The sequence below is a fragment of the Megalobrama amblycephala genome, linkage group LG5, assembly GCF_018812025.1.
Source record: "Megalobrama amblycephala isolate DHTTF-2021 linkage group LG5, ASM1881202v1, whole genome shotgun sequence".
Taxonomy (NCBI): Eukaryota; Metazoa; Chordata; class Actinopteri; order Cypriniformes; family Xenocyprididae; genus Megalobrama; species Megalobrama amblycephala.
Genome location: NC_063048.1, coordinates 7,418,745 through 7,443,164, shown reverse-complemented (window position 1 = coordinate 7,443,164; position 24,420 = coordinate 7,418,745). Strand labels below are relative to the sequence as shown.

The 24,420-nt window shown below is 36.4% G+C and overlaps 1 protein-coding gene across 5 annotated transcripts in view; it reads left to right on the top strand.

Annotated features, from left to right (window-relative positions):
• Positions 1-24,420, top strand: part of ralgapa2 (Ral GTPase activating protein catalytic subunit alpha 2) — a 323,632-nt gene that overhangs the window by 104,275 nt on the left and 194,937 nt on the right. For 4 of the 5 annotated variants that reach the window (XM_048190535.1, XM_048190537.1, XM_048190534.1 and 1 more), the window contains exon 1: positions 11,172-11,502. The exons of the other annotated variant lie outside the window; for it this stretch is intronic. In XM_048190535.1, the coding sequence (XP_048046492.1) occupies positions 11,397-11,502 (106 nt within the window). In that variant the 5' untranslated portion in view covers positions 11,172-11,396. Of the gene's footprint in view, positions 1-11,171; positions 11,503-24,420 lie in introns of those variants that run through there. 5 annotated transcript variants of the gene reach the window in all.

Below are 24,420 nucleotides of genomic sequence, written 5' to 3'. Positions count from 1 at the left end.
AATGATTCGTTAATCTAATCTAAATGGCTGCAGGATAATCTAAGCTGATATTTCTGTTAAAAAAAATGCAATTTCCAAATCAGAGAGGAAACTTCAGGCTCTTCTTCAAAAAGATCAGTAACCTCTCTTTTAGACCCAAGAGGCTTTCAAGCAATGCTAAGAATTGAAATGCAGAGCTTGAGAGATAAGGTCAATAAGGTTATGAAGATATGGTCAAAACTAAACTACAGAGGCAGGCCATTTTTTAAAGAGGAGAACTGCTCTGTAAAGCTGCCTGCTAGCAGTCATCAGTCTCATTAAGTGTGATTCAGGCTCTGAGGCTCAGCATGTTTTGCATGCAAATCTTGTTTCTACCAAAAGACTTGGAATTTTAGCATATCCTTGAGAGATCAAATAATGTCCATTGGCAGCAGATTCTTGGTTGAGTGCAATGACGCAATGAGCCTACAACAACGAGCATCTATAGATGCTAGCGTCAGTTCATTGCGGAACTATCGTTTCCGCATCCTTCGTATTGCCGGCTTGAGGAGTCCTGCACCTTTCGCGTGAATTTACCCCGCCAGTCTCCTCAACTATCAAAACAGGGGTCCGTTATGTTTGGAGGATATGCAGGAGCCCTCATTGGTGCATTTCAGATTCAATTTAGCGGTTTCTCCCCCCTCTTCTTTTAAAAAGGGTTTCTTTTTTCCATAGCTCGTTTCTTTTGAATACCGTGGCACAGCATTTATCCCTGTCCTTCACATATCCTCGGCTCTGCAGTCTGCTGCTGCCTTTGACGTTGCTTATGTGTCCTTAGGAATAAAAAGAAGGTGGGGGTGGGGGTGGGGGGAGAGAAAATAAAATGAGCTATTGTTTTCCTTTGATTCCGGGCAACAGTTCAGATATGGCAAGGGCACTGAGCCAAGCTCTCCGCAACAGACGTCGCTAGCGACGCAATACAAAACCCACAGCAAAATACACATTTGTAGGCGTCTCGCACCAGGTTGTGGCTATACGAGACTCCTTTTTTGCAGGGTTCAGGGGTGTTCTTAGGGGTTGAGAACGAAGGTGGGGGAACGGAGGTGCTGCCGCGGACCTCGGCGAGGACAGCCAATCTCCTCATTCAAGCCTGCCTCCACACAGCTCATATTGTCAGTTTGCCAGTTTAAAGGAACCTTGAGCAGCATCAAAGATCTTTTCAAAGCCTTAATCCTAATAGGTCGTGGTTTGTTCTGTCACATCAAAGACGCGAGCGAGGGAGGTACAGAGGGGAAGAATGCGTCGGGGGGAGCTGGCAAAGATTCTTATGGGGAAGATTGGCAGAGGATTTGCGGCACGGCGTGCACTAAAATCTGAAATATCGGCCATGGAAAGCCTGCTGTAATAGATATGAAATGGGCCTTCTCAACACCATGAAAGGCTGACATTTGCTGAAAGATTGTCACGAGAAGCCCTTTTATTCCCTGCCATCTATCAAGCGTTTGTACTGCCACCTTGTCCGTACTGGAAATTCGCAAGTGTCACTCTCGGCGGCTTGTGCCGGATTGGTCATTTCCAATGGTTCTTTTTTCCCCCCGTTAACTGCTTCAGCTGGAGAACTTTCCAGGCGAAACCCGAGGAAATAAATATGTTATCTTGCACGTGTGTGTTTACTTCTCACCTCTTGACACTTTAATCTGTAGTTCAGTGTCTCATGCATTCAAACCATACAATCGTCTTACACAAAGCCACGTCCTGTGAACCAACATGACATAAGTGCTTCGTTAATTAGCCGTCTGTGGGAAATCAGGCTATCGATTTTCTGTCGCCACGTCAGAAAAGAGGCCCTTTGTCTTCACGGCCGTCCGCCCTGCGTACACGATAGCGGTGATAAACCGTGCCTTTCACCGACAAGAAGATACTAATAAAACTAACCTAAAAAAAGAGGTAGATCCAAGCTCAGTCGGAGACGTGGGGGAAAGGAAAGATAATGATGATGCTGAGCTCTCTAAACATTTTGAGTCAACATGAAGAAATAATTCACTGAAGTGACTGGGTTTGTTTTTTTGTTTTTTTTTATACAGAGGGAAGCTAAACTCTGGAGTTTCAGAGGACTGGCTGGTTGTGTGTTTGTGTGATGATGGCCTGTCTGAAATCCCTCTGGTGCTTGTTATTTCACACCCCTGTGGCTGCAAGTTTGACAACAATCCCTTAAAAACTAGCAATAAAACTTACTGGGGTAACAAGGTTAATCTGAGTCTGAAAAGACTGTTGTTCTTAGCCATCCAAATAGGTCCCTAAAGAGCCACTTAAATCTTTAGGTTTTTGTTGACTTGGACCAAGAAAATATGGGAAGCCAAATTGGATAATGGTGTTGCACAATGATACAAAAATAATCTAATGAAAATGATAAATGCCATAAATTAGTGACCATTTTACATGCACATCATTTCCTGATTTAAGCTTTAAATTCCTTGAGGCTTAATTCTGGGGGAAAAAAAAAGGCTTACATGCTTCACACCTACTGTGCGATGAGCATATATTCAGAATAAACAAACAATTGCATGTTTTCCCCCCTCAGCTAATTTCTCGCTTTTGGTGTTTATTAATTCTTTTAGTAATTCTGCACAGTGTTGTAGTTAACTCAATAATTATCATTCATGTCCTTGACAATGAGGAAAATGTAGGTCACGGGACTATAATGGTGCTTTCAGTCATCTCTACTGATTTCTTCAGTCGTTCGCTTTCATTTGGACATGTGCATGTTTAAATTAATATTCCGTTATGGTGGATATTCCGAAATATCCAATTAATACAAGCACATGCCAGCTGTGTTTTACAATAGCTGTGTTCTAGAAGTCAGATTGTTAGATTAAACTGGTTAACGTGATTACATAATCCATATTCTAATATTAATTGTAGTTTGGTTGTACATGAAATTTTTCCATGTAATGTACACTGAAAAAAAAATGGTGTAGAAACAGTAAATTGTACAAACAATTACAAACTGTAACACTTTATTTTACAGTGCCGTAGTTACACTATACTACATGTACTTATTATAGTAATAACAGTAAATTATGCATAATCACAAGTAACCCTTACTGTAACTCTATAGTAAGTACATGTAGTTAATTAATAGTACTCAGTACTTATTTGAGTAATTACAATGTAACTACAGCACTGTAAAATAAAGTGTAACCTATATACTTGTTAAATTTTGATTTTAAAGGTGCTGTAGAACGTCTTTTCAAAAGATGTAATACAAGTCTAAGGTGTCCCCTGAACGTGTCTGTGAAGTTTCAGCTCAAAATACCCCATAGATTTTTTTGAATTAATTTTTTTAACTGCCTATTTTGGGGCATCATTAACTATGCGCCGATTCAGGCTGCGCAGCCCCTTTAAATCTCTCGCTCCCTGCCCTCCCGAGCTCTCGACTATAAGTGAATATAAGCTAATATAGCTAATATTAGCTAATATAACCCTCAAATGGATCTTTACAAGATGTTCGTCATTCATGCTGCATGCATGCATCGATTCCTGTGAGTATAGTATTTGGATGTTTACATTTGATTCTGAATGAGTTTGAGGCTATATGCTCTGTGGCTAATGGGCTAATGCTACATTGTTGGAGAGATTTATAAAGAATGAAGTTGTTTTTATTCATTATACATATTGCAAGTGTTTAATAATGAAAATAACGACGGCTCTTGTCTCTGTGAATACAGTAATAAACGATGGTAACTTTAACAGTACATTAGCAACATGCTAACGAAACATTTAGAAAGACAATTTACAAATATCACTAAAAATATCATGTAATCATGGATCATGTCAGTTATTATCGCTCCATCTGCCATTTTTCACTATTGTTCTTGCTTGCTTACCTAGTCTGATGATTCAGCTGTGCACATCCAGACGTTAATACTGGCTGCCCTTGATTAATGCCTTGAACATGAGCTGGCATATGCAAATATTGGGGTCATACATATTAATGATCCCGACTGTTACATAACAGTCGGTGTTATTTTGAGATTCGCCTGTTTTCCGGAGGTCTTTTAAACAAATGAGATTTATATAAGAAAGAGGAAGCAATGGAGTTTGAAACTCATTGTATGTCTTTTCCATGTACTGAACTCTTGTTATTCAACTATGCCAAGATAAATTCAATATTTGATTCTAGGGCACCTTTAAAGGTTAAAGGGTTAGTTCACCCAAAAATGAAAATTCTGTCATTAATTACTCACCCTCATGTCGTTTCACACCCGTAAGACCTTCATTCATCTTCAGAACACAAATTAAGATATTTTTGATGAAATCCGAGAGGTATATGACTCCTCCACAGAAAGCAACATAACCATCACTTTTGAGGTCCAGAAAGGTACTAAAGACATCATTAAAACCATCGATGTGACTACAGTGGTTCAAACTTAATTTTATGAAGTGACGAGAATATTTTTTGTGCGCAAAAACAAAACAAAAATAACAAATTTATTGAACAATATGTTATTCTCATACATTGTTTACGTCCAGCACTTCCAGGTTCTACGTCAGAACGCCGACTCTTGTCCAGCTCTTGCATCAGCATCAAATGCATGCGTCGTGCTGATCACATGATCAGCTTTGGCCAATACTGATCCGGCATTTGGACGTAAACACGAAAGCCTTCACTGTACGTCAACTACATAAGAATAATGACAGGGAAGAGAAGAGATTGCTGAATAAAGTCTTTTTTTTTTTTTTTTTTTAAGTCATTATTGTTTTTTTCTCACAAAAAGTATTCTCATCACTTCATAAAATTAAGGTTGAACCACTGTAGTCACATGGTCTATTTCAATAATGTCTTTAGTACCTTTCTGGGCGTTGGAAGTAGTAATTATGTTGCAGTCTATCGGAGGCCAAATTTCCTTAAAAATATCTTAATTTGTGCTCCGAAGATGAACGAAGGTCTTACAGGTGTGGAACGACATGAGGGTGAGTAATTAATGACAGAAATTTCATTTTTGGGTGAACTAACCCTTTAATGGTTTGTAAATACTGATGGTGTAAACACTACTCTGTTCTTCTCAGCTGTTGAAGCCATCGGGATCACATACATGCACGGGTCAGATGGACACAGCAGGCATTAGTATTCAAACTGCCAGTGCACCAATCAGTGCTGGAGGAACGGTGTGGGTTAAGAGGTAGAGGGAAGTGATTGTGGTACAAATTCAAGATGGCACCAGAGCAATGATGATGAAACGGGGTGGAATCACTCTGAGGCCTGCAAGGCTAGATTTCTTAGCAAATCAGAGCTGCTGATTTCTGGCCTCGTGTCTAAGTTTATTAACAAAATGCATGTGTTTGTGACATATTTCAGTTCACTGAATTTGTTTTGTGTCTTGATGAATCAATTCAGCGAGTTCAAACCACATGTTGAGATGTTAAAAAGCACACAATAAAGGAGATGAAAACTTGAAAACAGTCTCTTGTGACTGATAACTGCCACATGTTGAAGGACGCTGAATTTCAAGCAGTCTCGTTGAAAACTGCAATCTGTTTGTCAGATGAATACTATACTATTTGGAATGCGAGGCTGCTAGTCTGTTATTTTCTGTGATGAATAAATGAAGAGAAGAATTACTTCTCAGTTTAACTGATGTACGGCTCAAACCGTGTCCATCTACAACTTTAAAAGCTAAGCTGTGGTCACAGGGCAGGTAATGTTACGTTTAACCGAACTCAATTATGACAGAGATGTTTGGATTACACATCTACTATCTCGTTTCGTAAGTGTCTGATGACAAATTTAATTGGAATCAGATTATAGAGTAAGAAAAACTGAAGATCAATTTGCTGTGTAGTTTTTATTACACATTCAACACAGAGACCCCTGCCACGTACACGGCCGAAAACACCTTCTCTCCATTATAAGAATTCCCCTCTCTAATGCTTATTAATTTCACAGTAGATTATCTGCTCAGATACAGCTTGTGTTTTGGGACAGGGCTTTTTAATTAATTGTGTGCATGGCTTTATAAGTAGGCACATAGAATTAGGTTGAACCGAAGTCTTAATTAATGTAATTTAGTTTACAAGAAATCATGATTATTTCTTTTAGCCTTCCTATATGTTTAACCTTGCCCTAATAATAATCAGAAGTGCATCCTCCAAAATTTTACAATACAAGTAGGCTATATATACAGTATACACATTATTGCTGCATGGATATAGCTTTGATTAAAGATGTTAGGTCGACATGATCAGCAAACTGAAACAGAACTTAAATGTCTTTGTATTGCAGCTGTTTTTATAAAAGAAACGTACTTGAAAACGCCCTCTAGAGGACAAACCAACGTCTGTTAAAATATGAAGGCCTAATAATAGTTAAATGAGCGTGAAAATGAAAGAAAGGTTCTTATAATGAAAGGTGTATGTATTATATACATATTTGGTGAGATATTTTTCAGATTTTATTTTAGATTCAGATGTTATTTCATGTATTTATTTATTTTGCTTTGACTGGGTCACACTGCGTTGGTAACCGAGAGCATTCCAGATAGCTATACAGATAAAAAATACTAATGAATGTATTTTATAGTAATGAATGTAGGCCCAATTCTCTTTGAGTTGAAATAAAAGCGTTCGCTGCTGGAGTGGAGGACCTAATTGCGCTTTATTCAATCCACAACTACCTAAAAATGTGTAAGACTATAGTCAATCAACGAACGCAATTTAATTTAGAGCATTTCTTTGCATAAGAAACCATGAATCTTTCCTCTGCCGTGTGATACTCTGAAGACGCATTTACAGTCAGGCAGGTAGGCTACATTTAGGAATAATATATCCCCGAGCTCTCCTTTAATCTTAATCGGATACGTTTACTTTTAATGACACTTTGATTCACATCAAGGAGAAAACATAACCACACAAAGACAAAAGTCAAGTATTAGCAAGCTCTTCATGTGAATTTAGTAGAGACAAGTGCTTTCAAGCCTTCCATTAATGTGTTTTGTAAAGCTGAAGCAGTGTTTTTTTCATGGAGTCATCTCGCCACCCTGTGGCCTCCTTTTTCAGACATCCTGTTCGTACTGACTCATTTACAGTTGCTAATTGAACAAAGATTCGTTGCTCATGCGAATATAGCTAGCCTATTTCTCCTCTTCTTTAGCTAGCTTCCTAATCTTTGGTGAACTGCTTTTGCTCCTCTTTTGTGGTCACTTTGTAAACGCGTTTGCTAAATTCAAATATGTAGCCTAAATGTAAAATGCATAAACAGCTTCATTTCATTTGGTCGACAGGTAAAATAGCCTACAGGTTAAACACTGTTTTATTGTTATTGTTAAAATAGCAAAGTGCAATTTTGTTTTTACAGTTTGAAAACAGGTCGAGAAGAAGTGTTGCTCAAAACCGCCATCTGCTGTCTGTGTTTGTCAATGCACGTTTGTGTCGTGAGTGACAGAAGTAAATGTGGTCACTTTAATTGTTATGTATGTAGTTAACTCTGAGAAAATGGAGTTATCTGGTTTACTTCAGACAATTAAAACTGCATTCATATTCTCATCACCCATTCTCTACAATATCAGCTCTGAATTAGCATTTAGGTCACATCAGTGAAGGTGAAGTTTAAAGGGACAGTTCACCCAACAATAAAAAATGTCATCATTTACTCACCCTTAAGTTATTTTATAGTTATTTTAAACCTGTATGAGTTTCCTTCAGTTGAACACAAAAGAAGATATTTTGAAGAATGTTGGTAACCAAACAGTTGTTGGTCCCCATTGACTTCCATAGTATTTTTCCCCTCTTTCTTTCTTTCTTTCTTTCTTTCTTTCTTTCTTTCTTTCTTTCTTTCTTTCTTTCTTTCTTTCTTTCTTTCTTTCTTTCTTTCTTTCTTTCTTTCTTCATACTATGGAAGTCAATGGGGACCACAACTGTTTGGTTACCAACATTCTTCAAAATATCTTCTTTTGCCTCTATTGTTACTGTGAACAATGGTTAATATAATTCTTCTTAATGCACACAAAAACAAACAAATGACAGACATTGTTTATCTGACAACATTTACCTTCATTTACACTTTTATTTATATCAATATTCAGCCAAGTGATTACTGTAAGATAGCAAATTAGAGGACCATTTATCCAATTCATTTTTAATACAAATCAAGCATATTGTAGATAACATTTTAGCTTTAATTCAATTACCAACTTCTTGTATTGGAAATGCATAAATGCTGGGTTAAAAACAACCCAAGTTGGCTTGAAAATGGACAAACCCATTGATTGGGTAGTTTTATTTAACTCAACTATTGTTTAGATTACTAACACTCTAAAAATAATGGTGCTATATAGTACTAAATGTGTTTCTTTGGCTCATATAATCATAGGGGAACCACTTTAAGTGCTGTATAGCACCAAATCTTGGTGCTTCGGTGGTTCTTCAGTGGTTCTTCACCAGTTATTTGGGAAGACTGAGGTGCTATATAGCACCACTACCGTTGTTCAGCCCCTGTATGGTTCTTCATCGGTTCTTCAGCGGTTCTTCAGGGTGGTTAAGGAGCTATATAGCACCACTGCCGTACAAAGAACCTGTTAAGCCCCTTTAAAGGTTCTTTATGAACCAAAAAAACACTGTTGGTGCTGTTTAGCACCATTTTTTGTTGTAGAAATAAAATGCGATATGACACCTCTTATTGGTTCTACATAGCACCATTTGACAAAGGTGCTGTAGAGCACCTTTAAAGATATGGTGGTTCCCCTATGATTACGAGCCAAGAACCACTTTTAGTGTTTTATAGCACTTTTTTCTTTTTCTTTTTCTTTTTTTTTAGAGTGAATATGGCTGACTTGAAATTAACCTAAAATAGGTTGGAAATTAAAAATGAGACACAGAATTACTAGAGGCAACAATCAAAAGGTGAACATTTATTAATAAGCAATTTAATAAATGTTTATTGTTTAATTATTATTCATTAAACTATTATTAATAAATGTTCATTTATTAAACATATTCATACATGTTAATTTCCAACACATTTTGGGTTCATTTTAATCCAGCCATATAGTAATCTAAACAATAGTTGAGTTAAATAAAACTGCCCAGCACATTGGGCAAACATTTAACACAACCGCTGGGTTTGTCCATTTTCAACCCAACTTAGGTTGTTTTTAACCCAGCACTTTTAGAGTGTAATTCAATTACCAACTTCTTGTATTGCAAATGCATATGCTCTCTGGTAAACCTCATAATGTTAATGTGCAACGAACTGTTTGAAAATATCAGTTAATATCACAGGGAATCTGATCTTAACAAGATCTTACGCCACAGGAGGTATTTGTGTCGCACAATGAGATTTCAGTGCCCAGCTGAAGTGATTGGCAGCTGATAGCATGTGCCAGCAATAGAGAAAGCTCTGCTCTGACCCGACGCCCTTCAACTGCGCTGCTTCCAGCCGTGAACACAGAGGCACACATGCAGACGCCGGCCAGAAACAAACACGTGGCCACAGTCACATTACCCTGGTTTCCCACTGAAGCTAAGCAGGGTTGAGCCTGGACAGTACCTGGATGGAGACCTCCTAAGAAAACCAGGCTGCTGCTGCTGCTGCTGGAAGAGGTGTTAGTGAGGCCAGCAGGGGGCGCTGCTCACCCTGTGGCCTGTGTGGGTCCTAATGACCCAGTATAGTGACAGGGACACTAATGTGACAAGAACCGTCAGGTGAGGCGTGAAACTGAGGTCCTGACTGGTTATTAAAAATTCTGAGAAGTGCCTAAAAAGATTAGGCACTTCTCATAAATAGTAAACTCTTAGAAGAAATGGTTATATATATATATATATATATATATATATATATATATATATATATATATATATATATATATATATAGCCTTTTAGGGGTTACATCATGTGATCATTTTATGGATTTAGTTTTAAATAATTAATTCCATTATAATTCATTTTTAATTTGAATTTAGTGTTATGAGTTAAACAGCTCATAATCATGAAAGTATATGCAATCATTTAAGACATTTCTCCTTATGTAGAACCTTTTTGGCATGAAGAGATCTTTAAAATTGAGTCAAGAACCCTAGTGTTCTATATAGAACCCCATATTTATTACTTAAGAGTGACAAAATGTAACCCAGAATTCTAATCAAAAAGACACATCTAAATTCCATCATGTTTTTTTATTCCATTCAGTGAGCCAATAGGTTATGATGAACAATGAAGACATCTGAAATGTAATTAATGGAAGTAGTAAATATCATATTTATCATTTAATATCATATTCTTTTTTCCCCTTGAGCTGAACTATACAAACAAACAAATGAGTACATGGGCCTATACATACATACATACATACAGTCAGCTATCAACCACTAGAAATAATTTGTTTGTGTTGTACAAGCTTCTGTTAAGGTCTTTATTTGTAGGCTATAGGATGCCAAATCAGTCCAATAATTAACAGCACAATTTTTCAAAAATACATTCGTTATCAAATGTGTCATTTTATACATTTGTGATCTAATAAAAATAAAATGCTATTAAATATTGTTACATATACATCTATGTCACATATACATCTACATCTAAGTCTAATAAAGCCTTTTTGTGATTGGTGGTGCACATGCGCAGTAAAAGCGGCAGGTGAAGGCAATATCATAATCGAACACAAGATGGCGCGCTAGTATAATGTACCGTTACAGGTACACCTGCTACATCTGAACCCGTGGATTACGTCATGACGTACGGGATGTAATCATATCTTTCATCATGGAAGAAATTGAACCGTTTAAAAATAATGGCACACCATATTAAAACCTATATAAATTATCTGGTTAATTTTATGAAACTAGGCAAATATGGCAAATTTTTAAATGATTGATTTTTTTTTTTATTATTATTTAAAGTGTAAAATGGTGCTTTTTGCTTTAGTAGTCGTAGTAATAGAAATAATAATAATGATAATAATAATAACATGAGGTGGTTTATCTGTCTGTGCGCTTCCGTATTTACACACCCACAACGGCGATACGTGTTGCCATATTTTCAAAACCACCCTATATGTTTGTGTATAAAATATAAGGTCAATGAACCTCAGTGCACGCCTGCGGGTGTATAGTAATGCATTATACAATGAAATACTGAATGTAGATAAGATATGCTATATTTTACGTACATTAAACCATTGTTTTGTCAAGACATGGCCATCCGTGACAGCAGAAAGCCTGAAAACATTTAGCTAGAAATGTGTTTAAGTTTATTTCGCGCACTTGTCGTGTAGCAGGTTGTCCTGACAGGGGGAGTTTTTTCAGCGGATCTGGCGCCCTGCCGTCGGTCGGTCGGTCAGTCAGGCAGGCAGCTGCTGTTCTTCACACATACACACAGAGAGACACACAGGTCTGAATGGTGAAAGGAAGGTAAAACCGGCTACAAAATCGCCTTTTACAGCGGAATGTTCACTCGAAGGGGTTATGGAGACGTCAAGAAATCTACACAGAAAGTTCTGGACCCAAAGAAGGATGTTTTCACGCGTCTGAAGCATCTTCGCGCTCTGTTAGGTGAGTCTGACAGGACTGAAACATTCAGAGGCATATTCCCCACACCACCAATTTATCCTCAGAAAACATGCTGGTTCTGGGGTTTAAATGCCACGGAGATGTTCAGATGGGTGTTTGAATGTGAAACGAGCTGTAATGTGCGTGTTACTCCATTTGTGATCGATAATGTATGGATTGAATGATTAGCGTTAGCTAGCTTGTTGTGCTACATCAACAACAGACCTGACAGCCTGTTTCGTGTGAATATATAAGCTACCAAATATATAAACAACAGACATGACATATATACATACATGTGTGAATATATATACAGAAAATATAAACAACAGACATAACACACTGATACTCTGTGGTGTGTATATATATATATATATATATATATATATATATATATATATATATATATATATATATAATTTTATATATATCAAACATTATGGATGTGTGTGAATATGTAAACAACAGACCTGACAGCCTGTTATGTGAGAATATTTAAAAAATGTAAACAGACATGACACCTTTATTCAAATAGATTTTGTAAGCATATATTATAGTTGTGCTTGCAGTCAATTTATATATATATATATATATATTTGTGATAATGCAGTGAAACATGCCAAATTGTGTGGACATAATTTTTGGCCAGGCTATCATAAGAAATTATTAACATATGCAAAAACAGGAGAGAACCAACGAAATATGAATTACTGATTATGTTGTCAATGAATACTTTTTCCTGTGAGCTTTTTGTTTTTCTATGTATTCATGTTTTGCATAGTAAAATAAAACCTGTAGCTGTAGTTGTAGTGCCTTTTTTACCAAATAATTTTGTCAGATAAATACCTTAACCAAGTTTTAGTGTTTTGTTCTTCCCTAATATTAAAAAAAATAAAATATCTTCCTCATATTTTAATGGTTTAATTGAACTTGTAGGGTCATTAATAACACATTTCCTATTCGGACAAAACAAACAGACATGACAACCAGTGTATGTGTGAATATAAAACAATGCAAGTGGAGTTGTGTATTTTGGAGATGTTGAGAATCGTGATTTTTTTGTTTGTTTGTTTGCTTGTTTAAAAAAGAGATTACAATTCTCCGAACAGAGAACTAAACAAAATACCCTGTATTTTACTAGAGGTTCTGACAAAATGTTAATTGCTGCAGGCTATTAAAAAAAAAAAAAAAGAAAATATTTAATTCATTTTAATTATTTAAAAAATCAGTTTAAATGAATGATTCAATGACTCACTCATACAGACTTCAGGCTTGTTCGAGATGCATCGGCGCTGCGCAGACCGATCGGCATGTGACATTAAAGTACCACGAGAGCGATTGGAGAGCAGATGACTCCTTATGCCTTTGAATTGCTCTCGCAGTAGGGCTGGGCGGTATATAAAAAAAAATTTGATATCTCGATATTGTCAAAACTTTTACGATATTCAATATATATCATTATGTTTGCATTTGATTTTAAATAATAATAATAAAAAAAACATTTTCTTTGCCCCAATTAAAAAAAAACAATTTAGATAGAACAGCTATTGTTACAAAGTAAATACAAAATGTTTAGTGCAAATTTAAGCAGTTAAAAGCTCCTTCGCAAACCTTGAAAAATTCTCAAACTGTTCTCTGAACCTGAGGGTTTCATGCACCCACAGCCTCTTCTTCCTTGCTGCTCTCTCTCTTCTTCTTACTAGCAGGGCTAGTGCTATTCCTCACTTCTTAGCACGGGACATATACATATTTTGCTTCTGACCGAAAGGTGGAACAATCAAGTAGCAAGGAAGAAGAGGTTGTGGGTGCATGAAACCCTCAGGAGCTCCGTTTCTATTGGCCACGCGGGTAATCGTCACAGAGCTATTTTGAACTTTGACCAAAGCCCGTGCACTTTGGTCAACGCAGTAACAAACAGTCAACATGTGGCGCAAACCATTGAAATAAATGGGTTTCATAGCGTAGCGTTTTCCGCATCCTGTGTGAAAGGGCCTAAGGGGACGTAATATTGGACGTTCGGCTCTTTCTTTTGGGAATTAGTATGTTTGAATTTGTAATATTCGATATTCACGATATTTTCAAATTTTACATTGTCATCAAAATTATTGCGATATTGTCGCTAATATTCAATATATCGCCCAGCCCTATCTCGCGGTACTTTGATGTCATATGCCAATCGGTCTACGTGGCGCCAATGCATCTTGAACGAGCCTTTCACTTGTTTCATTACTAGATGAATGAGCATTTTTGAATGAATCTCTTGAATGAATGATTCAATGACAAATACATTTTTTTTAACAGTCATTTGTCACCACCTACTGGTGTAACGAGATAATTGATACAATTTTTATTTGAAGCATCAAGATACTTTCAAAAGGTGATTTACTCTATTTTGATAATTACTGTAGACATTAAGTGTTTATATCCAAAGTATAAACTTTTATCCCAGTACTGTGATAATTTGAATTATTGTGAGACAGAAGTAATGATACTGTGTGGTTAAAGAGTTTCACACCTATACATGACTGCTGCTCTCTCTTTCAATGGCGGCGGCGCCAATGAAGATTTGAATGTTCGCTGAAAGATTTAATAGATATAGTCGAATCGTTGTCATTTAGGAATAAGATCACATGGATGTTTGAATCGAGATCACAAACTTTAAATGATTAACCGTGCAGCAGTGTATCAAATATTTTTGTGTTTAAAATAAGTGAACTAATCAGTGCTCAGTCAGGGCATTTGTATGTGTGTTAATTTTATTGTGTGCCAGTTTCTGTGATCATGTGTGCAGAGCTCATCTGATCATAAGAGAAACAGTTGTAGTGTAACAACATAATTTAATCTGATGAGCAGGCAGCATTTTTCACAGTTTGTCATCTGTGATGACTGATTCAGAACCTACCTACGATGTCCAAAAATGCAGTCTTTTTTTTTTTTTTTTGACAACTGCAAGCTGTCTTTATATGAATAGTTTATCAGTGCTTTTCCTGCTGACTCATTTCTGGTTCAGTGTCAAGGCAAGTAAGCAGAGGTCAGAGGTTACAGGATGCTGTCTGTGACTTCCCAGTGTGTTTTTGTGGTCGGTGTATTCGGAGCTAGATAAATCCTGTCTGTTTTGCCATCAGCTGTTATTAGGATCATATACTCTCACCCAGCTGCAGTGTGACATTGTCCAATGTTTTCCTTAAAGGAAGAACTTCCTCTCACATGCTGCTTCCTGTGTGGACAGGAAGTGAGGTTGAGTGATAGCGTTACAGAGAAGGGCCATTAGTGGCCTTTTTTTTCTTTTTCTTCTCATTTTTAATTCTATGTGCAGTTATTTATTTGTTTAGTTGCTACTTGAATGATTGAATATGGTTTGATCATGTGTTGAATAATGGTAAATTTTAGGCCTAGTTAATGAATCACATACAGACAAAACTGCCCAAGCAAAACCTTCACCAGTGTCCTTTTGCCTACTAAAGGAGCTGGCGTTTTGATGCCGTTGGCCAAATCACTGGTGCCTAGAAAAAACAATGTTTGCAATAATAATGTAGCTTTGCACAACATTAAATGACTCAAATATTAGCTAAAGTTAAAGGTAAAAGGTGTCATTTCTGCATCCATAGCAACACAATTTAAAAAAATAATGTGATTAAAAAATAAGTGCATCCATTGTTTGGAAATAATTAATATTTAAACTTTTTGACAGCTACATTTTTCATATTCAGCTGACCATTTTTTTTTTTTTTTTTTTTTTATGATTAGTCGACTAGTGTTTACCAGACATGGGAGTCCTGCACAGGTCCTGTTTGGTAAACCTGCACCCGCAGTACTTAACAGAACACCCGACCTGTTATCCAACAGCAGCGCTAATTTAATTCTGTACCCGACCCGTTTGACAAAAAGACCGTGACCTGAACCGCACCCGCATTAGATCTACATCAGGTAGACAAAAATTATTTATTTTGTTATGTAACAAGCATTAAAACCAACATTAGGCTTTCTGAGTTGATGCGTTTATAAAAATAGACACACAGCCCAACATGGTAATAATTAACAGAAAAAAAAGATGAAAACGTGTATCTGTCGAGTCAACAATACAAATTGTTTGCCTCCATCATGTGAACAATCTGCCCATACAGGCTAATTTAAACATATGTGCATAAATCACACCACAGACTATACAGACGCTTAGAGGTCTCCATAAATGAAAAGAACATATAGCCAAATATGAGCCTATATTGTCATTTAATATCAGGGATATTTTAGCAGATTCACTCTTCGATACTGAATTTTAACAAGATGACGCTTTGAGCGCTGTTGAGCGGATTCGTAAACACCTGATTGGCCATTGTGTTCACGCAGTCATCAGTTATGTCTGTGATTGGCTACAATGATAATGATGATGTAATATTATTCCACCCATTAATCAAATATTAGTGGCCACTCAATCCATATTCATTCTTTACTCTTACTGATATACTATGTAGACTAGAGCTATACAATTAATCAAAACTGTAAAAGGTTAAATGTTTATATGTGAGTAAAAGCCTAAATGAAATCTGCTCATCATTAAAAGCAATCGAGTCTCTTCAGAATATTTGGACTAAACCACTCAATTCATATGGATTAGTTTTATGTTGTTTTTTTTGTGTCAGTTACGTGTCAGTTGCGTAGCTGTCAATGTAGGGCCCTATGAAATCCATTTTATTTTTTCCCAAATTCCATTTTATTTTTTCCCAAATTCCGTTTAAATTTTTCTGGATTCCGTTTTTTCCATTTTATTTATTTTTTGACTCCATTTTAATGGTTAAATTAAATTTTAGTAATCAAAAAGCATGTCTAATTAATTGAAATAATGAATCTTGTCCAATTTACCAACAATTTAATAAAAGTTTAACAAAAAAAAAAAAAAAAAAAATTTAGGGCCCTATGATAAACATTTTATTCTTTCCCCTCAAATTTTATTTTTACCAAATTCTGTTTTCTGGATTCCATTTCAATGGTTTAATTCCATTTTAATAATCAAAAAGCATGTCTAATTAATTGAATTCTTAAAAACAACAATATTTATTAATTAAAAAATATATTTTTATGTTTTTTTTTTTTCAGAAGTTCTGTTGTGTATTTAAATTTTTCTGCCAATCAAATGAACACATACCATTTAATTTATCTTTTAATCATGAAATTAAACTTTTTTGTCAAACAATGTGCTGCACAACAGAGCTTTACTGTTAAAATTAAAACATGGAAGAAACACTGAGATTATTGTTTAGAAATATATTTTAATAATTTATTGTTAAATTAATTTATCTATATTATCTATATCTATATATTTCTGTCAAGTTAAATCTAACTTTTATTTTGACGGTTTGCCTAGAGCTTTGAGTTTCTCTGTGTTTATGACGGTAGTTTTCTCAAATGAAGCGGTTAAATGCTGATGAAGTGACTTTCAGACTTTCAATTCGTGCGTTCATATAGTGAGGTGACTGAGAACGAAAACACCGCGAGCGTCACGTGCTTCAGCGTTCGTGCGCCCCCGCGCGAGTGTGTGTGAGATGGTGTGAGGTAAATGAAACTGCGCTTCCGCATCATTCATTTCAGAGTCACACAGGCATGCAGGATTCATGTTTAAATAGTCTTTTTGCGGTTTAATATTCACAGACACTAGTCTATATCGCGATTTAATTTAAGTGTACTGACCTGCTTTTAATTCATTCATCAAAAATTTGACAAATTCCGTGACATTCCGCGTTATATAGTAAATTCCGTTTTTATGAATGGATTCCGCGATTCCGTCCTCGATTGCGTGATCGCGGAAATTATAGGGCCCTATCAATGGAGGGACAGAAAGCTCTCAGATTTCATCAAAAAGATCTTCATTTGTGTTCCGAAGATGAATGAATTTTAATTTTTGGGTGAACTAGTCCTTTAATTATGTTGCCTGAGTTCACTCCAAGTGATTGTTGAAATCAAAACCTGGTCAATGATAGGTGAGCGCAAGTGTTAATAGGCTAATATGTTAATGTTTTAACCTGTTATTTACTTAATCTACTTAATGTGTTATTTAATTAATCATTAATAATAGCATTAATGACGAATTAATTTATTCTTTCCAACACAGTTAAATAAATTTGTTTAATGAAAAGTTAAATAGTTCCAGTAGTTGTACTGTTGTACTGAAAAGATCAGTGGTAATGTTGTGGCTGTGGGTTGGAGCCGGAGAGCTGCTGTGTGTGCGTTTACTGGTCATGTGTGGTTGAGCATGGTTGAGTTTAGTAATTACAGCAGCACCTGATCACACACAGCTTGCCTTTACTCCCTCCACCAACCCCCATGGCCACCATGACTGTGAAAGGACAACGGTCAACACTACAGTCCGGGTCACAGGGATGACCCATTCCACTGGCTCATCTCTAATCAGCTGTGGAAGGGGAAAAATCATTTTGCTTCTAGTGTATGGGTGAATATTATGCATGCATTATGCTGTTTCTTCAGTTAAATTCATATATAACCACCCTAGTAATATTATTCCACTGTTAGGTCTGCAAACTAAACCTTTTCCATTTTCTTTCTCAATGCACATTATAACAGGTAATGAAAGGCCCTCAAAATGGTGATGCATGTTACTGATTAATCTTAAATGTGGTACTGAAGCTAAACACAGCTGTAGAGTTATGCTTGTGGCTTATATGTTTCATTTGTTTGAGCTTAATGCTGCATCAGGGGCTGTTCGCACAGGACATGATGTGGAACGCAGCAAAATGAAACAATGCAGGAATCTTGAGACGTGTTTCTCAAAGATAAACTCTTTTTCAACTTTACAACACCTTATAATGCAGGTGCATTGTGTGAAACACTGAAATATTGTCCAATGTGATGCATGAGTACACAGACCAACAATTGAAAATAGTGCAAATAGAATATATGAGTGTAAACTGCTCCTTGCTACACATTATTATGAGATTCATAAAATTTTGGCAACGATTTTGTTTATATTTCAAAAAAAATGAATTGGAATAGAAATATGATTATGTAATTCTAAACTTTATTTATTATAAAAAACATCATTGAGTGTAATTTAAGTGTTTGTACATAAATAAGTAAATTTTAACCTTCAGTATTATAGTAATGTAGTACCAACTGACTCCCATGTGTAGTTTACAGCATTAGTTCAGAGATTTTTTTTTCCTCTAGAAAATTTGCCATGCTATATCTGATATACTACATCCAAAATAACCGAAATCAAATCAAATCGAATCGAAAGCATTTAAAAATAAAAGTAGCTATATAAACATCAAGGCAAAACAAATTCATTAAAAGCGAAACTGAAACAGAATATGGCGTTCGGCTCACGTATCCTACCTCTCTCATTCGGCACGAATCCAAATGTTTCCATATATGCAACTTATTTGTATGCTAAATTAATATACTTCCACTTTAGCTGGTATTGGTAATGTGACAACCCTACTACACAATAATGAAATGTCCTACATTACCTTCATCTTTTGTCTTGGGTTAATAAATGTGATTAATTGTGATGGAAAATATGGTGGATCCAGTTATATAAGGATAGTTAAGCACTTCTTTCACTTGTTACCAGGAAGCTGATTGTAATCTATTTACATGAGTCCTGCATTTACATGTGGGTTTGAATGATGCAAATCATCGTCTGGCCTCCGTCCCAATAGGAGTCCTGCAAACCTTGGACGATTTGGTTAAGGACAGAGCTGCACACAAATCCATCCATCAGTCTCAAGGCCTCGAATGTCACTAAAAAGCGTGGTCTGATTAATATTTTTAAAGTGTAAGTTTGTCTTTTATTGTAGCGACTCACTGAAATTCTGACAGCTGTGCTTTAAATGAAATCGAATTAATTATGCTATCACCTGGTGGTGACCTTTTTCTTTTTTTACTGTTAAATTCTTGAAAAGCCAGACTATTGGCATGAAGTTCAGGTGGGAAGAGTACATCTGACTGACATGTAAAGTGAATAACTACTGTTAGCTTAGTTGTTGTGTGTTATTGTAGTACAGTGCATGCATAATTATGCAAGTTGATTTTCTGATCATATTTTTTTCCAGGCACATTTGACCAATTCCAAACCACATCAATCTTAATAACTACTATTAATTTTGTTTTTAATCATTTATAAGTGATATATAATTGTTCATGAAGGCTGGAAATGGAAAACGCCTTCATTGTGTCACACTGGAAACCAGTAAACATCATGCTCATGCTGCTCCAGTGGTTTGCTCAAAAACAAGAGAATATGTCAGTTATATTTCGCATGTTTCAGTGAGTCAGAGATTGTGCATAAGCACTTAAACCTATTTTCAGTTTGTTTGTCCTAATGACTTTGAAAAACAGGCATCCTACTATTCATACATGTTTGTATTTTTTAAAACAAACCAGCGAACATCTGAATTAGTCTCAAATGCATCTGTGAAGTTTCAAATGCTTATCTAGTTGACAGTAAATTCACCCTTTTGTGGCTGTTATGTCCTGCTATCTTCACAAATTTGATGCCACTAGCCTCGCAACTTTGGCACGTTTAGTGGCCTTGTCCTTTGTTTTCTGGCTGACCAGTAAAATTTCTGCACCCAAACTCCCCGGAAATTGCATCATAGCCAGCCATTCAGAATGTTGCTTGCCATTTTTGTAGATGCACCAAGTGGCTGGTTAACGGACAGTGAATAGTCTGCAAACAGAGTCTAAGACCATGTCTATTAATCCTCCTCATATCAAATGTTCTGCTGTTATATTTGGAAGTATTTGTAGAGATATTGAAGTTGACAAACCTACATTGCCATTCTGTTGTGAAAGGGGATGCTGTACAGGTTTGGTGACTTCAGAAGACATTAGGAGTGCCGTGCACCTGCTGTTACCACTGTGATGGTAACTGTGATCATAATGAGTTGATTTTAGGGAATTGGAATGCAGGAGGAATAGAGGGAGTGGTATAGAGCGCCTCTCCTGTTCCTGCTCAGCAGGCTGTGGTGCCACTCCTGTCCAATTGTGCACACATAGATAGTGTTCAGCTGAATTTACCGGTATAATAGAGCACATTAGTGCCCACCCACTTTTTCAGAGCCAGACCAACCAGTTATGGGGTGAATCACAGCATTAAAAACTTTTGAAGCAAAAAAAATATTTGAAAATTGGACAAGAAAAAAAATGGTACGAGTCTACGAGACTTAAGGCCAGATTTACTAATTGCTTGTGCCAGCAAAAACCCTCTTTTGGCATTAAATAAATGACTGTCATGATTTACTAATGACATAGAGTGAAAAATTAACAATGAAAAGGTGTGGACACAGTTATTTTTATGGCTGAAGTTATTGCGTATGCATCTGTAGGAGTTTCCGTTTCAGACGCAAAATTTATGGGAGAGTATTTAAATAACGTGATTTACTAAGGTTTGCGGTAGTCAATTTACTGGTATTTGTGGCATTATTTAAAGGGGTGGTTCATTGCGATTTTCACTTTTTTAACTTTAGTTAGTGTGTAATGTTGCTGTTTGAGCATAAACAATGTCTGCAAAGCTAGGACGCTCAAAGCAATGGGAGATATCTTCTTTTAAAGAATTCTGTTTAAGGACTACAACAAACGGCTGGTAGGGACTACAACAAGCTTCTTCCCGGGTTGGTGACATCACTAACCCTAATGTTTACATAAACCCTGCCCCCGAGAACACAACAAAGGGGTGAGGCCATGTTTTTGCAATACAGTACATAAAACAAATGCAATAGCATGTCATAAAAGCAAGATGACAACATGACAAATTATAACCGTAATTAAACTAAACTATACCTGTTCTATCTTCATGCAGCATATATTCTCTGGCTCTGTAAGCATCTTACAACAGTTCCCACATGAGCGATTTATAGATTATCATGACAGAATATGCTAATTAAGATAGTTAGGTAGACTTTAAGATAATTAACTCCATATCAGCTACATAAATTCATCAATTAACCATTCAGAAATGCCTGTTGCATTCTACATCTTGTCACTTCTTTCTTGAATCTCTTCATCATTGTCCGACTCTGGTTTGAACATAAAAGGCTGAACAGTTTCTGACATTTTCAGTGAGTCTGAGGTAATCTGCGCTGCTGACACAAACTCTTGAAACACTGCCCTCTTCGAAGGAGCAGCAGCTCATTTGCAATTAAAGGGACACCCTTAAAAAGTGACAAATTGTGGAAAAAAATGTGGGGGGTATTTTGAGCTCAAACTTCACATACACACTCTGGGGACATCAGAGACTTATTTTACATCTTGTAAAAGTGCATTATATGACTCCTTTAATGCCCAAAAATGCTTGCCTTAATCTATCTTGTGTTCGACATGCTACGCTAATTTGCATTGGTCAAACCTGGCTGTGTCTGTGTTCTTTTAATTTGAGCATTGTCAGTTAATCACCTGCAGAAATTTCCACTCCCATCAGTGTTTTTATGGAATTGCAGTCTTGTGCTTGTACTGTTTAGTAAATCTGGCCCTTAAATGGCTTTAGTGAGGAAAATCCAGCTTCGGCATTGAGCATTGAGCGAATGACAATCAAATTAAAAATAGTGGTGAAATATAAAACTGCTTATTTAAATCTATTGAAACAATATTGCAAAATATGCATATTTCATATTTTGAGTGCACAGGGCTCGACTCTATGATTTTCTGTACAGCATCATGGGTAATGTAGTTTTTCACCACTGTTAATCACGATTGTTTTATAAATAATTTTTCAACAAAAGTACATAACATCAATTAACAGCACAACAGGTCTGTCTTAAAAGGTTCGTAAGCAAACATTAAAAATCAATTTCCCTAGGAAAAAAAAATGAATAGTATGGAGAAAATGAATAGAGTTTTTACTTCTGAGACTAGACTGTTGTGCTCTATAGTGACTGTTGTCATCTATGAGGCTTCAATGCAAGCAAGACTATGGACCCTATCATACACCCAGCGCAATGCAGCGCCAGGCGCGACGCAAGTGTTTTTTGCTAGTTTCAGCCCGACACAGTTATCATTTTCACGTCCCGTGCCACAGTGTACCCATTTGTGCGCCCATGGGCATGCTGGTCTGAAAACGAGGTGTGTTCAGATGCATTGTTGGCGCGTTACTATTTTGAGGCAACTGAAATAGACTGCTCCATTGACCAACTGAAACCTGGTCTAAAGTCAATGGCGCAATACTTTTGTTATTTAAAGAGTGTGTTAGTAATACGCGCCTATATGCGGGTACACAGCACACATACATTCTGCTTATTACACACACAGGGAAGCGCAGCAGCACACAAATATGCCAAATATTAAAAATAAAAGGGTTACAAGGTAAAAGATTATTATTGTGTGCATAAAGATAAGGCTTTTCCTGCAGATGGTCTGCTCTCACGCTTTAACCTTGCACACGAGCAGATCCGTTTCCTCACTATAGATGCGTTCAGTTTTTCTGCTTGCAAATTCTGCCTTGTAAATAGGGAAACCACCATGATGCGAGCGCAACTGGCTTTTAAAGGGAATGGGAGAGGAGACTCTGGTTGGTTTATTGTACGTTATGCCCAAAACACACCCATTACTCATTAAGAGAATAGGGACAACCCTTTTAGACCATGCGCCGGCGCACCGACCATTTTTCCCATCCTTAAACTAGCAAAAGTAGATTCGGACACGCCCTAAGTGCACTTGCGCCGTGCGCTTTAGACCATGCGCTTAGATCGTTAAAGCAGGGCCCTCTATGTCAACTAGCATTAAGATTCCCTCAGTCAGGAACAATGGATTTCAGTGATTCCAAAAATGTGACTTGAAATCAATAACTTGCAAACTGAGTCCTTTGGTGGAACAGAGATGCCTGACTTTTTGAAATGTAACTTTTCCTTGGTGTTTTGTTTAACCTTCTTCTCTTTGCTCTGGGTAGACCTAGCACTCAAAGTAGGAATATCAAAAGTATCGTTACTTACTAACTTGACACTAAAGGAGTGGTAGTGCTTGCAGACTGTAATACAAACCTTATTTTCATTCAGGAAGATTTCCCTCAGGAGGTTTTCTCTCAGAACAGAACATAAAATGACCGTTAACAAATGTATCCAGTTTTAACCGGTTTGGCACAGACTACCCAACTTTGGGTTACACTGACCCAGTGCTGTGTGTGTGAGGGAGTTCATAAATTATATTGACAGTAAATGACCCAGCAGCTGAGTTACAGAAAAACACCTTGTTAAAAATAGTAAAAAAAAAAAAAATAATAAAAAATCACCCAACAGGCTGAACACAGCATTTGGGTTTAAAACAAATTAACCAGCATACATAAATTTGCAAGTTTCAGCTTATTTGTATTAGTATTGTTTGAGTGATTACGCTTAACCTTTAAACCATTACCAGCACACCACAGCTCTGAAACACAGCAACTTCATAAATGTGGCTCCTAAAAAAGCACTGTGATGATGACCAATGCAGTGTATGTTTCTCAGACATTTCCTTTCTGCAAAATTATTATTATTAACAAAGTGAAAGTGCAGTGCCCTTTGATTTGCTTTTGCAAATATGACTGGTTGAAAATTATGTTTTAGAAATTATGCACACCTCATTTGATACTGATGACAATTATTAAAAAATGTATAAAAATGATATTATAGCACTATACAACAGCAAAATATAGGCCTACATAGTATAAAAGTTATAGTTTCTTTGCTTAAAACTTTATTTTTCCAAAGTATGGTTGACAGAGTTTCCGTTGAAATTGCCCAACTGTGAAATATATTTTTTAATGTAGTGAGAAGCCTAACTGAAAGGGTTAGTTAGGAACGTCTTGAATATGGCAAGAAAATATAAAATTATTTATTTCATTGCTATTACAGATATTACCTGTTGTGAGTTATTATCTGTAATGGCTTTGAAAGTAGAAACAAAACAGGCATTGGAATATTTTTATTTTTTATTTAT